This window comes from Pelobates fuscus, chromosome 8 (genome assembly GCF_036172605.1).
Source record: "Pelobates fuscus isolate aPelFus1 chromosome 8, aPelFus1.pri, whole genome shotgun sequence".
In the NCBI taxonomy this organism is placed as follows: domain Eukaryota; kingdom Metazoa; phylum Chordata; class Amphibia; order Anura; family Pelobatidae; genus Pelobates; species Pelobates fuscus.
Window position 1 is genome coordinate 59,952,772 of NC_086324.1, and position 14,462 is coordinate 59,967,233.

A 14,462-nucleotide genomic window follows, 5' to 3' on the forward strand; every position below is an offset into this window, starting at 1 on the left:
TCATCAAATAAATAGAGCTCCTGCTAGAGGCTCAAATAAACCCCTATACATTTCTACCAGTCACCCTCCTCACCTAATTTTTGTTTGTTGCTGTATAAGAAAAAAATCTAGTCTTATGGTAATAACTAATGATTAGTGTTTGTTAGAATATATTGTGTCTGTTATAATTAGTTCAGCATTTTCTTTCCCCCCTAATGATGTCTGGAAATGCAGCCGCAGGCAGGTTGAGCCACTAATCATGTCAAAATTATGGGGTGTTTTGGAAGAAATGCCCCATTTTCTGAATATAGACCCCCTCTGCTCTAACCAGATTTCTCATGCTACTCATTTGCTTTGTACTGGGTCATCAGATTTCGAACACCCCAAAAACAGGTCTGTTTATTGTCTAGTCTGCTAAGTCTATCATTGGGAATCATCATCCATAAGGGGACCTCTCTAAAGTGGCTATTTTCTTCCCAAATACATGTATCTATAGGTCTCAGGGGTCCAACAGTACATTAATTCAATGGGTCAGGGGTTGAGTCAATGAGATTAAATGGGCAAAGCCATTACAAGTCACTGGGCAAAGTAAACTTGCAATGGTAGAGTCTACCTCAGCCATGTTAAAAGTTAATCAGACACATTGTATATCTATATAACCCATGATTGGAGAACATAAATACGGCAACCTGAGTTTTTAGAGCCTTTTAAAAAATATACTGCAAAATAAACGTATTTATCGCAGTTATTGTTACAAAGTTGTAGTTTTCTTAAAACATTTGATTCCCAGTTGATATAAACTGACTCAAATTCACAGTTTGCTGCTGTGTCACGAACAAGGAGTCTGTTTAGATAACTAATTAGCATGTCGTTTTTTCATTAAGAATTCCACTTCAAAGATACTCCAGGGAAATCTAAAAAAAAAATACAAATATCTCTATAATTTCCCTTCATTCCAGATGTCTGCATTTTATTGCCACTCGGAATGCATCAAAATTCCCTAATTTAATGCTTGTCATTACTATTATTTTAATAGAATTCTCATTTAGCAGTGTAAAGGTAATCCACTATTTCACTTAATGATAAAACCTTTCTTCTCTTAAAATAAAAATCATACAATAATCCTCTTGGTAAAATATGTATTTTGTGACATCAAAGAAATAGTCAATGTTAAAAATAAATATGTTTGTTATATATATATATATATATATATATATATATATATATATATATATATATATATATATTAGCACGCCCCTTGCTCTTCATGGGTTACTGGATCCCTTTTGTTAAAAAATAAATTAAAAAAAAATTTAATTTACATGTAATCCAGCAAAAGGACAATTGTCTTTCAGCAGCCACTTTGCTTTCTGTGAAATCAGTCCAATGGATTTTGGTAGAGAAGTAAAGGGGGCAGAGGGCATGGTAACCACTATGCTTAGCCAATCTAATGTTTCTCATGTGATGATAGCAAATGTAAAGACTTTTAAATTTTGAAGGTTACACAGAGGAAGAGAGTAGGATGGCTGTCAATCTGGCAGCTACTAGAGGTATGGGTTCAGAAAAATGTAAACAGTGCCGTTTCCCATAAATGGTACTTCTTTACTTCCAAAAAAGGACAACATCTATGCTCCAAAACCACTTCATTAAGATGAAGAGGTTTCAGTGCTTAAATTGTCCCTTTCAGTATTTTCTTTGTCATAAAAATCTATCTTTTTTTTCCACATGTTGTCATTTTCAAAATATGATGAATACTGTGTGTTATTCACATTTTAGTAATGCCTAACCTTGACTAGACAGATGCACAGTGCTTCCAATGATTCCTTGCAAAGATGTTGAATGAGAATTTAGGAAATGTAGTTCACCATCCTCTGTAGCGCCATGTTTAGCCTTGGGATAATATCGGAGGGCAGTTCAGGATGAGAATTTAAGCAAAAATTATACCCAAAAATATGGTCTTAGTCAGTAAAATACGGATTGCAGTTAGCGGAAAAGGGAAATAGTAAAATTTAGACCAAACCAGTCAAAATGGAAATATAGGTGAACTTTTTATTTTTTTTCAACAAAAATATGACAAATTCTGTTTTCACTTTTGTACAATTAAAGGGACACTATAGTCACCAGAACAACTACAGCTTATTGCATTTGTTCTGGTGAGTATTGTTATTCCTGTCAGGCTTTTTGCAGTAAACACTGTCTTTTCAGAGAAAATGAAGTGTTTACATTTACTTCCACTGGCCACTCCTCAGATGGCTGCTTGAGGTGCTTCCTGGGGCAGTGCTGCACACTATGCAGCACTGATATTCAGTGTCTCTACCCTCTGCATGCAGACACTGAACTTTCCTCATAGTGTTTTGTGTTTTCTCCACAAAAATGATGATGCATAACATTTCCTTATTCCTAAAACTTTTTTATTTTTTATCGTGAGAGCCAACAAAGCTACATTGATGATCTCAAAAATATAATGGTGTTGAATTATTCAAATTACCAATGTGTTACACACAAAAGTTAATATACTTATTTTTTTCTCTGTACGTGCTTTGAACTCCTGACATGCTAGCTTGGAGATTTGGATAAACAAGTAAGTATTTACAATTTTGCCGTTTTAAATGGCAAGTACACAGTGACACGGCGGAGTTATAAAATTACACCTTTTTAAAGTTGATATTTTAACGTGGATATATATATATCTTAATAATATTCACAGTGTCAATACGGAGTTATAAAATGACACCTTGTTAAAATTGATATTTTAATGTGGAGATTTAAAAAAAAAAAAAATCTTTTATTTAAGGCTCATATATCAAGGCCAGAAAGATTTAACAATGTATTAAGCAAATAAAAAGATGTAATAGTGTATCAATATTGTAGAAAGAATATAATAACCAATTATGGGGAATACAAAATCAGATCAAACATGGAGGACGACACACATCTCTCCATTGCAAATGAATAAGAGAGAGAAGTAGAGAGAAGTAGAGTAAGTACAGAAAAAGAGGAACATTGGCGATGTGGACATTTTTAAAGTAAATGTGATAAACATAAGAGGAGTGGGACACACAGGAGACACTGTGAGTTAATTAATTTCATAAACTCTATTGCATCTCCAGCTAATGTTCTCTAGTGCTTGTATGTGTAATCCCGCAAGACAAGCATTAAATCCTCAAAATCATGTTCTTGGAGCAGGCATCTCTTGAAAAGCACGATACATCTGATGTATATTTAAGGGTTACTCCTAACCTTATTAATATATTTTTTTAAATAATGAATAATGCCCTATTGGGCAATTTTTCTCTAGGTCCCCCTCCAGATCACTTGAAAACAGTTTTATAAAGTTTTATAGAAGTTTACTTACCCTTATTCAGTGCTGGGCGAAGCACCTGACACGTTTTTCAATGCCCCCATCTGACATCGCGGTAGCCATGAGCGGTCCAATCAAAGGATTTTCATAGAGAAGCTTATTTTACGTGCACGCAGAGCCTGCGAGGGGAGTATTGTATCCTCTCTCCCCTTGCTCCCTACCCCACCCTCCACCTCCGATCTACTCCGTTTAGTTTTATTTTTACAAAGTCTCCCCTTCCCTTGTTGGAAAAGAGCACCTGCATGCACCCTTATCTGGTTAAATAGTTTAATCAAAGGCTTCTCTATGAAAATCCTTTGATTAAACTATTTAACCAGATAAGGGTGCATGCAGGTGCTCTTTTCCAACAAGGGAAGGGGAGACTTTGTAAAAATAAAACTAAACGGAGTAGATCGGAGGTGGAGGGTGGGGTAGGGAGCAAGGGGAGAGAGGATACAATACTCCCCTCGCAGGCTCTGCGTGCACGTAAAATACGCACAGAATTGACATTGGCAGCCCAATGGTAGAGGTTAACACAGTAAAGGAGTTTAAGCATGCGTGGGATAGGCATAAGGCTATCCTAACTATAAGATAAGGCCAGGAACTAATGAAAGTATTTAGAAAATTGGGCAGTCTAGATGGGCCGAATGGTTCTTTTCTGCCGTCACATTCTATGTTTCTATGTTTCTATGTCTACCCTAATCAGACCCTGAGATCCCTGCTGCGGCCTACCTGAACGAGGCTGGGGGGAGGCGGCGGATCCCCCCGAGCTACGAGAGGGGACCCATGACGACAGCACTCCAATCCCCCCCCTAGACCGGCGGGGGTCATCAAGGTCCCCTCAGAGACTGTGTCTTCAGGCGGCAGTCATCGCGCCACTGGACAACTCCGCGCTAATCAAGACACCCAACATGGCGGATGCCGGGCATTCACATCCACGAGGCACAGACACCCACGGCACTTGAGGGCTGGCTTCGTGAAAAACTAAATCTGTCCCACCCAGCGGCAACAAAACTTGCCAACCGGCAACCGAGTATCCCTACCTGTCAGCTGCACAAACACAAGATCCACCCCATCATCAGGGTATGCAGACACTGGGCCTTTTGTCTTTTATATTCATACTCCCATTAGCCCACTGCTGGCAGGTTCTGAGCTATGGGACTGTACTGCATTAACATTGTTATTACTTGCATTGGCCAGGCCTCACCTAAATGTCCAGTGGTAGTTAATCTCTTATTCCTAACTACATACCACGCAAAATATTGTCGCCTAGCTAACACACTCGCAGTGCTTGTACCTGCAACCAACCTATACCATGCTTTGCTAGCAAGCTATACTTTTGATTATCCTCAGGTTAAACTCAAATTCTTAGGTTAACGCAGAACTCAGCAGGCAAATGTTTAAGCAGTCAGAGATAGACCTGTTGTATGCCCCACTCGAATTTTTGCCTTACACATATAAGTGCTAGCACAGTCACTCTCTAGAACCGTGGAGTACTATTCCTCGCACAGTTTAGTTAGTTCCAATCGGTTGTAATCTCTTCTTTATTTTATTTTATTTAAACCCTCATCAAAACTGTTATGGAAAGCTAGACAACAATCGTTAATCTTATTATCTAAACTCGTGTATATAATCCCTCTATACCTGATATCCTTCATGTCAGCACATAGAATTACACATAGTATATTGTTGAAACAAGCGTGTTACAAATAAAAAAAAATGTGCAAATTCTCATGCCACTGCCTAACTTTTGTGAACCCTGAAACACGCTGTTGTGGCGTATGTGATAACCTGTAACCACCTGCACAGTAAAAATAAAGAATTTAAAGGAACACTATAGTCACCTAGATTACTTTAGCTAAATAAAGCAGTTTTAGTGTATAGATCATTCCCCTGCAATTTCACTGCTCAATTCACTGTCATTTAGGAGTTAAATCACTTTGTTTATGTTGATGCAGCCCTAGCCACATCTCCCCTGGCTAATAGCAAGCTATTAACATAGCAGGGGATAAGAAAATCTTAATTAAACAGAACTTGCAATAAAGAAAGCCTAAATAGGGCTCTCTTTACAGGAAGTGTTTATGGAAGGCTGTGCAAGTCACATGCAGGGAGGTGTGACTAGGGTTTCATAAACAAAGGGATTTGACTCCTAAATGGCAGAGGATTGAGCAGTGAGGCTGCAGGGGCTTGTTCTATACACCAAAACTGCTTAATTAAGCAAAAGTTGTTCAGGTGACTATAGTGTCCCTTTAAAAAAAAAAAAAAAAAACACTAAAGGGCAAGTAGATTGGCGATTTTATACCCCATCTTTTAAAGTGTTACTCAGGTGACAAGATGTTTATTCACTCTCTAGTGAAGTTTAACGACTTGAAAAGTGAGCTGCAGATTTAGAACAAACCAGCTGACTTTGGTCAAAAGAATAAATAAAATACAACTCAGCACATTTGGAGATTTTGTAGTTTAAAGGGGTATAATGTTTGCAAATTACATCCAAAATAATTTGTCGTAAAATAAATCTAAATGGAAAACGGAGGCAAAAATACCCAAGTTGTAAATATCGGGGTTATTTACTAAAGTCAGAATTCAAAGTGAATTCAAGGACAAAGTAGCCAAATTGGAAGCATAGCTGAATCTATTCCAGTTCAGCTATTTTAGCCTTAAATTTGAAATTAATTTTTAAGTCACTTTGAATTCTCACTTTAGTTTTGGATTTATTTTTTGCACATTCGTAGTTTAGGGAAACTTTTATCCCACACTTTAACAATATTTTGAAAAGGGTGCAGCACCCCTCTGTAATGTAATTGCACTCACATATTAGGGGCCCACGGCAAATAAGGAACATTTGCACCGTCACTTGGCAAACAAAGACTTAACTGTAGGACAGAATGTGCCTTGTATGCTCTGGGACACTAATAAAGTTGGAGTGCAGATGTCCTGGAGCATTCTTCCCTTGAGTTATTGCTTAATCTGTGTTGTAGGATCAGGAACGTTGTACGATAGCTGAGTGTGTTGTGTCTGCTCATTTTCTTATTTGGAAAGGATCTGGCTGTTTGATCTAATGACCTGCGGCTGTCCAGTCATTCTTTTTCTATAGTTTCCTCGGGAGGCCTAGAGCTCAGCATTGTTCTCCAGAAAATGCGATTTGCCGGACTATAGCTGGAGGCATCAACACCTGTTGCATTTTGTCCTCTACATTAAATGAAGCTGCATCCTGTATTATATAAGTTAGTGTCTTAGTATGCGTATTGATCTAGTGTAACTTATCCACGTACATCTTTACTCATCATTGGCATTTGTTTTATAATATAAATCTCGCAATGTCCTGCCAAAACCAGTCTTTAACATCTCAGTCCGTAGTGCCTGTACTATATTGTAAGACCGAATTAGGGCAGGCGCTCAGGCCCACTACAGTGCTAGCTCTACCAACTGCCCATTCTTCAGAATGGCAAGTTTGGGGCATAGGCATATCTGTATCTAGTTTATAAACCCATCTTTCAGACCACTTTTCCTTTTGCCCTTAAATACAAGCTGCAAAAATAGTCAAGATGGAGAATTATTACATATTGCTTATTTTTTACTGAAACTTTGAAGTTATGTTCAAATTTTGACAATTAATGGTTTGGTAAACAACCATGATTCCAGCTTCTTATTTGAGCTATAACCTCACTGCAGAGGGATTTGGATACACAAGGGGACTGAGCAGGCAGGTGGTAGATGAGACTCAACACAGATAAATGTAAAGTCATGCATTTTGGAATATGGAACTCCCAAGCCACTTACACATTAAATGGGGATAGAGTTATGGATACCTTTACATTAAAAGGATTTGGGAACAATTACAAATCACAAACTAGGCAATAGTATGCAATGCCAAAGCCTACCATTACAAAAGTTAGTAAGGTGATTTCATGCATAATAAGGGGTCTTGAGTCACGTGATCAAAATATTATTTTGCCTCTTTATAAATCAATGGTAGGATCTCTCCTTGAATATGTGGCACAGTTTTGGGAACCAGTTCTACAGAAAGATATTTAAAAAATAGAAAAGGTGCAGAGGGAGAGAGAAAAAAAACTTAGTAAGCAGATGGAAAACATTAGTTATGAGGACAGGCTACAACTTTGAATCACTAATTTAAAGTGTTAGAGGTTTGTTTGTTTTTTAAAGGGAGCTTTTTTTTCTCAATTTGTGGGCTTCCGGAAATTTTGTGATTAAAACAAAATTTTTCGTCCCCAGCCGAACCAAACTTTTTAGCCGTTCACAAGTCTAGACATAATTATTATAAATATAACATTACAAGAATTGGAACGTGTCAGTACTCATTCTTCAGAAAAACCTGATTGTTTGAATAAAGGTTCAGCTGGCTTAAGGGTTAAGCAAGCTACTAAAACACATGGTACTGCTGGCCTCTGAGATAATATATTACACTTATAATTACATATGTAAGTTGACTGTAAAAAGGACTTCTATAAAGGATGTTTAACGACTCCATAAATACTTAATATCTTTTTGTGGTAGCAGGCCAATATTATAGTTATATATCTCTTTTTTCCTGTTCTCTATTTTTAACACATTTCTTCGAAAATATATTTTATGGATAGTGTCTGAACTGTGTGTGGTTGGTGGCCAACCCCATATGAGCTTGGCTGTGGACAACCTGCACGTAAAGTCTTGGAATGTTAAGAAATATTGACGTCTAGGGTGCTTAACAACACATCCAACTACATGGTTAAGGCTTTACGGTCAAGATTAATGGTTTAATTAGTTTTAAATACTGCTAAATACACTTGGGCCTCAGATACAACATTTACAATGTTCCTAGATCAGAAGCTGCCCATATTTAACCAAGGCTCTGGCAGCGACTAAAAGAAATCTGGCTGTAATAAAACTCACGAAATTGAATAATCCTCAGCAAACTAGGTGGATTTAATTAACATGTCTAATTTTGCCATCTGTCCTCCCCTACTAATTATGGTTGAAAAGACTACATTTTTCACAATCATTACAGTTAAAGAAGGAACACGGTGGCAGTCGATGTTGGTGATGCCCTAAATTACTGGTGATCTAGATTAATACTAACTCGGTCTAATGTACACTATACGCATTATACTCTAATGGATTTGCTGCATGTCATATAAAGTAAATTGTTTATTTTATTTATTTTTTATTTACATTTTATTATAGAAAACATATACATAGGATTTACTGCTCAATAGAAGGGGAAAAAGCATAGAAAACAGAACTGTTTTGTTTTTCAATGTAGTGTGAAAGAAACAGATATAAAAATAATAGGGCTGCGTTTGAAGATGGACCTATTGTACAAAATCTGAAATTATCTCTATTTTGAAAGAACATTGGTCACATAAGATTCTGCCAATTACTCATCCCAGAAAGAAGAAAAAACAAACAAATATTGTTATAAGAAATCCTAAAGACTGCAGCGTGCATTGGGTTACATAACTCGTGCCTTGCAGCTCTTGCGTGGTCTGCTGCCAAACTGGAATTTCAATGCCTAATTGGCAGTAAGATAGCATTCAGTAAAAGACACATCAGTGCCCAACACTGTTTGTATATGCTATGTGTTTCTGAAGATGAGAATTTTGTACCTCTACATTAAAACTACACACTAGGAGAGTATAAAGGATAACAGCCTCCAGCATATGCACAATTCTCCAGGCACAATACTAGAAATGTAAATTGATCTAAACATTGTATACATACAAAACAAGGAATGAAGAGAGAGGTGCTGTCAATATAACGCCATACCTTGCTGAATGTGGAATGCAGCGGTAAGCTCACACTAGTTAAACTTCGGCACTTTAGATGTTGTGGACGACATCTCCCCCGATGCTTTGCCAGCATTTTGGCTATGAGAGCATTATGGGAGATGTAGTCCACAATATTTTGAGTGCCGACGGTTGCCTACTCCTGACCATACTTAGTACACCACAGTCGATGTACCCAATAAAAGCTAGCCATGGCATTCCAGAGGTTTGATTTGTACATTTCCCATGATCCTCAGCCAGTCTAGAGGATGGTTGAGCATCATGGAAAAAAAAAAAGATGCACAGCTATCAAAACAAGACAGGTGCTTTTTTGGGGGGGTTCTAAATGCTAAATGTTGAGAGGCATTCTATTGGTTTCCATGGTGAATGCACCTAAGTTAGTTATTTGTCCCAAAATAGCACCTGTTGTATTGATAAATCTTCCCCCGCAGTTTAGTGATTGCATTTACTAAGAAACAATGACTAGAATCTATAACAGGGGTGGGGAACCTTCGGCGCTCCAGAGGTTTTGGACTACATCTCCCTTGATGCTTTGCCAGCATTATGGCTGTAAGAGCATTATGGTAGATGTAGTCCAAAACATCTGGAGGGCCGAAGGTTCCCCACCCCTAATCTATGGTGATATAGTGTCACAATATTACTAACTTAATAGGTTATGGGAGTCACAACAATAGGACAATAGGAGTATACCTGATATTTGTATTTCTAAACCATTTAAAGGAGAATGGTTCATACAAGGGTTTATTCATTAAATACTGAATGTTAGTGAATTGACAACCACATGGCAACATTTAGGCTAAAATACCAAAATTCTTCAGCTCAACTACCATTGATATATTTGGTCTAACTTTTGCAATTCATATGTTAATTGCCCAATGTCAATTCATCACAATTTGGTGTTTAGTAAATAAATCCTATTTATAACGAGTTAATATTATTTCCCAGATGCTCTCGGGGCATTATGCAAACAATGCCTTCCTTCCCCCTCACAGTTCAAAAAAACACTGTGGCATTACAGAAGCAGTATGATGACCTCACTAACCCTTTTACTCCCAGAGGGTAGGAAGACATTTTGTAATAGATATTCCAATTTAATATTGAGACAATCAGAAAACAGAAGCCATGGCTTTCTTCAAAGTACAGGAGTACAATTCTGTGTCTTAATTGTTTTATTTATGCCGTTTAACCATGGAACCATTGCTTTAAGAGGTTAATGGTATTTGGCAGGAAGTGTTTGAAATTACAGTTAAATGATGGCTGCATAGTTGATATTGAAGGGATTAGATAGGAATGGTCTGCTACTTGTGGCGCTTGATTGCAAAAGGATCTGAAATGCAAGTTAAAGTATAAAATGAAATTTGAAGACATGCTACAATATCGCTTGATAATGTGCATGCTAAAAAAAAAAAAAAAATTAACCCTGTAATGCCCGGGCATTAAACAGTTCTGTTGTGTAAGTGATGGATAAATTTTTTCCCTATGTGTTACTACCTAGTAATCCCACCAGAATATTATAGAATTCCTTTTTTTGTGCAAGTATTTAATTATATAATGCATAAACAGCGTTGACCCCACTGACATGATATCAGGCTGCTTATAAAAGCATCATAAAAACAAAAAAAAAACAATTTTTCTCTGTAACACAAAACATCTTACGCTTTAATTTAATTTCCCTCCTAGGACAGGAAAATGTAAACCAAAGACATTGTACAGCAATACATCCTCTAAATAGGTTGCATGCTATTGAACTATGCCATTAGACATTAACAAACTCGCCATTAAGCATTATAGTTGAGCTAATGATGATGTGCGGTATACACTGACACCTGATATGTATGTCAGGACTTTCAAAATACAGAATTAAACCATACGTACATTTTTTTCCCTTTCATTTAGATTGCAAGCTCTTTGAAACAGGATTTTATTCTCCTATTTTAAATGTGTTTCCAAGAAAGTGTCCCAGAACAGAGCATGCTATGATCTATTTGAATATGTACACTTATTCTATGCGTAGAGTTATATTTACAGCAGACTTTACTCCCAGACAGACAGGATAGCATGCAGGTTTTCCATATGATTTCCATACCACTTGGTTTCCTGTCGAATGTTTGTTGCTTTACATACTAATACCTGTTTAAACAAACACGCACAGGTAGATGAACACTGAACAGATCCTTGCACTTGTTGCTTTAAGGACCTGTAGACATTGTATTGTTGGTGTGGAAAGAGGTGGCCTTGACGAGCATGGAATATTGGCTCACAGACTATTCTTCAGTAGTGAGTCTGATACTGTGCTTGTGGGAATGTTCTATAAGCCCTGTCCATGGTCCTGTTTGTGACAGCAGTGGATGTGAACAAGACACAAATCAAGAACAAAAATCAAAGCATTTAACATACTGGAGGCACAAGGAAACAAAACGACAACAGCTATGACACTGTTTCTGGCCTATAGAAACACGTTCTTTAATTTAAAGCACTAAGGTTCATTCATTTATATGACCATTGTCATTGTAGTACAGTAACCTAATGTCACATTGTTAAACGTACATTATTGAAATAATATGTGCCTGTCTGTATGTCTATCTATCCAATCATATGTACAACAAACAGTATCCGTACATATATAATGGGTCCCATTTATCTTCACTTTCTCACTAAATCATTAACACTCTAAGTTCCATAGAGCAATCAGTGCTCACCAAATGACACTGACAGGGTTTAAACATTTGCATGATATTATCCAGACACAAATGTGTCATGATCCAAGAGACAATGCACAGTACTCTTGAGTGTTTCTTCACTAAACAGTGCATTGCTGTGTATGGAAGATGGGATTGGAAATAGATAGGCCTAAATAGACAAAGCTTTGAAGAGACTTTGCATACTGGCAAAATTATTCATTAAACCAGCATCTTGCAGGCAGTGATGGGAACATTTTGGGTCAAATATGCAGAGCTGTAAAAACGCTTGTGGTGGATATTTTTTTTTTTAACCCATTTTTCAGTCTAATATTTGAAATTTCCCAACAATTTCAACTTTAGCAATTAACACCGACATTTTAGAGTACAAATCTCTTGAGTTTTGCCAGGAGAAAGTCACGGTGCTTGGGAGATAATATCTTCCCCCACCTATTTCATAAAACAACTTTACTTATGTCTTTAACCAGACATTCTAGGACAAACAATAGATGCAAATTATAACATTATGTACAAGAGATGCAGAATTTTCATGACTGATAACCCTCAAAAGCTCCTATAAAATAGATTGTACCGTGTTTTGAAAAACACAAGCAAACATTTTGGGTGGAAATAAGCCATAAAGGCACACAAATAGAAAGAAATGTGTATTTACGAGAAAATGGCAAAGGATCTGGACACATACATGGAATTAGCTATGTTCTCGTGTTTAGAAAAGGACACCATTCAGTTATTTTTCTAAAACATACAGGGAGGGTAAGGAGGAAGACTATTAACTCTTAAAATCTCAGTGAAAGAATGGAACACATCATTCAGAAGAGAGCGTCCAGTTAGGTGGTATATCTTGCAAAACTCTCTTTCTTTATGTATTCATTTGATTTTAATTTAAATACCATTTGTTCTCCAGATGGTTAGTCGAATATACAGAATATACAGAATAAGAATGTGTATGTGTATATATTTGTATAGAATGGGGTACATTGACGTTGTGGCAGGCTTATGCAATGTGTTATCATATACTGTAACTAAACCCCTAATATTTTTGCCCAGGCTAGGTTTTTGTTTAAAAAAACAACTATTACATTCTGTGAGACTTGAAGTTGCAGTTTAGTGAATGAGTGAGTGTGCTGGATCTTATGTGAAATATATATATATATATATACACACACACACACATTTAGAAATGTATTTGGCATTTCCCTTAAATTACGTTTTAACCCTGTCCTGCATTGCAGACTATACTAATACTGTATCTCCAAAAAATGGGTGGGGGAAGCAATGCCTTGTTTTGTCACTATTCATTATACAAGCCCTCTAAAAAAAAAAAAAAAAAAAAAAGATTAAAGGGACAAAATCATGTCATATAACTACTCGCTTGTATTTTAGGAGGTTCTATTGGTAATGAAGTGGTTAACCCATGACACAATTCATTGGAAAAAAGACCAGTTGCACCAACACACTTCATTGAACTTGTGATGTCTTTATCCAAATAAAGGGCCAGGCTACATAATACAGACGATATGCTCCTACACATGCACAAAGGAACACACGTTCAGAACACACAGAGCCCCCAGACCATTCATCCAGGATCCTAAATGCAGATCAGTGGGTGACTGGCTCTGGGAGAATGGGAAAGCTGTCAGTCAGTGAGCGATATATCAAGATGGAATGTTGAAAGAACTTACGGGTTCCGTCGAATCTTGTGGCTATTGTATCCAAGAAAGTGTTCTGTGGGGCCAGTAGCCCTTTCATGACAGGCATCTTCCTAGCTGCTAACCCATGCACGCCTGGCTGAACAGACTGTGGTAGCAGGGATGGATATTTAAAGGGACTGAGGTGAGGTGTGGGGGGAAGAGATGGACTTCTTGGTCAGCCCCCACAGCCTGATCCCTGCTGGCGAACAGACATCCACTTGCAGGGCATGGCTCTCTCCTGTCAATGCAATCAATTGCAGCTAATCACAAAGGGCTGGGTAAGGGGAGGGGGCAGGCAAAAGTTGAGTTCAAGTTGGTCCAGCTAAGGAGCAGCAGAATCCAGCCGCCGATGGCAGGTTCGGGGGATGATGCCACACTTGAAGTGGCTGTCCTGTGCCTTGGTGCTGAACGTGGCTGGGAATGAAAGAGCTTCCCTATTCTTCTATGCTCTCATTCTATCCCTTTCTTGCTTTCCAGCAGATGTAAGATCACGTGGCTGTCAGGGAGGAGAGGGGGAGGAGGAGGCAGTATGGAGAGGCAGCTCCCAGGTAACAGCCTGTCTGAGAGCAGAATGGATGGGCAGGGTCTGCACTTCACTAAGTTGGTGCTGCTCAGTCATGCTATACTCTGTATGTGCTATAGGGCTTGTTTACTTGTAGCCTTCAGGTATTGTAGAAATACACACAGACACAACTCTCTCTCTCTCTCTCTCTCTCTCTCTCTCACACACACACACACACACATTGTCACTAATTCATACACAGTACAGATCTTCTCATAGGGCATTTAAAATGGCAATATGATGCTTAGCCATGGTGAGTTTTAACCATGGAATTTTCTTACACTGTTAATAAGTGTAACCCCAGAAAATTGAAGAGAACTCTAATGCAATTCCCATTAATCCAAGTACACCAGTAACCCATTTAGGACCAATGGCATACCCAGACTGTCAGGGTAATAATGGATTTAG

General features: G+C 37.8%; 1 protein-coding gene across 1 annotated transcript in view; it reads right to left on the reverse strand.

Moving 5' to 3' along the window:
* LOC134571554 (potassium voltage-gated channel subfamily H member 8-like) overlaps positions 1-13,941 on the reverse strand; it is a 428,010-nt gene extending 414,069 nt beyond the window's left edge. Inside the window, exon 1 of the mRNA XM_063429898.1 lies at positions 13,484-13,941. Coding sequence (XP_063285968.1) covers positions 13,484-13,559 — 76 coding nt within the window. The 5' untranslated portion in view covers positions 13,560-13,941. The remainder of the gene's footprint in view (positions 1-13,483) is intronic.
* Positions 13,942-14,462: the final 521 nt, after the last annotated feature.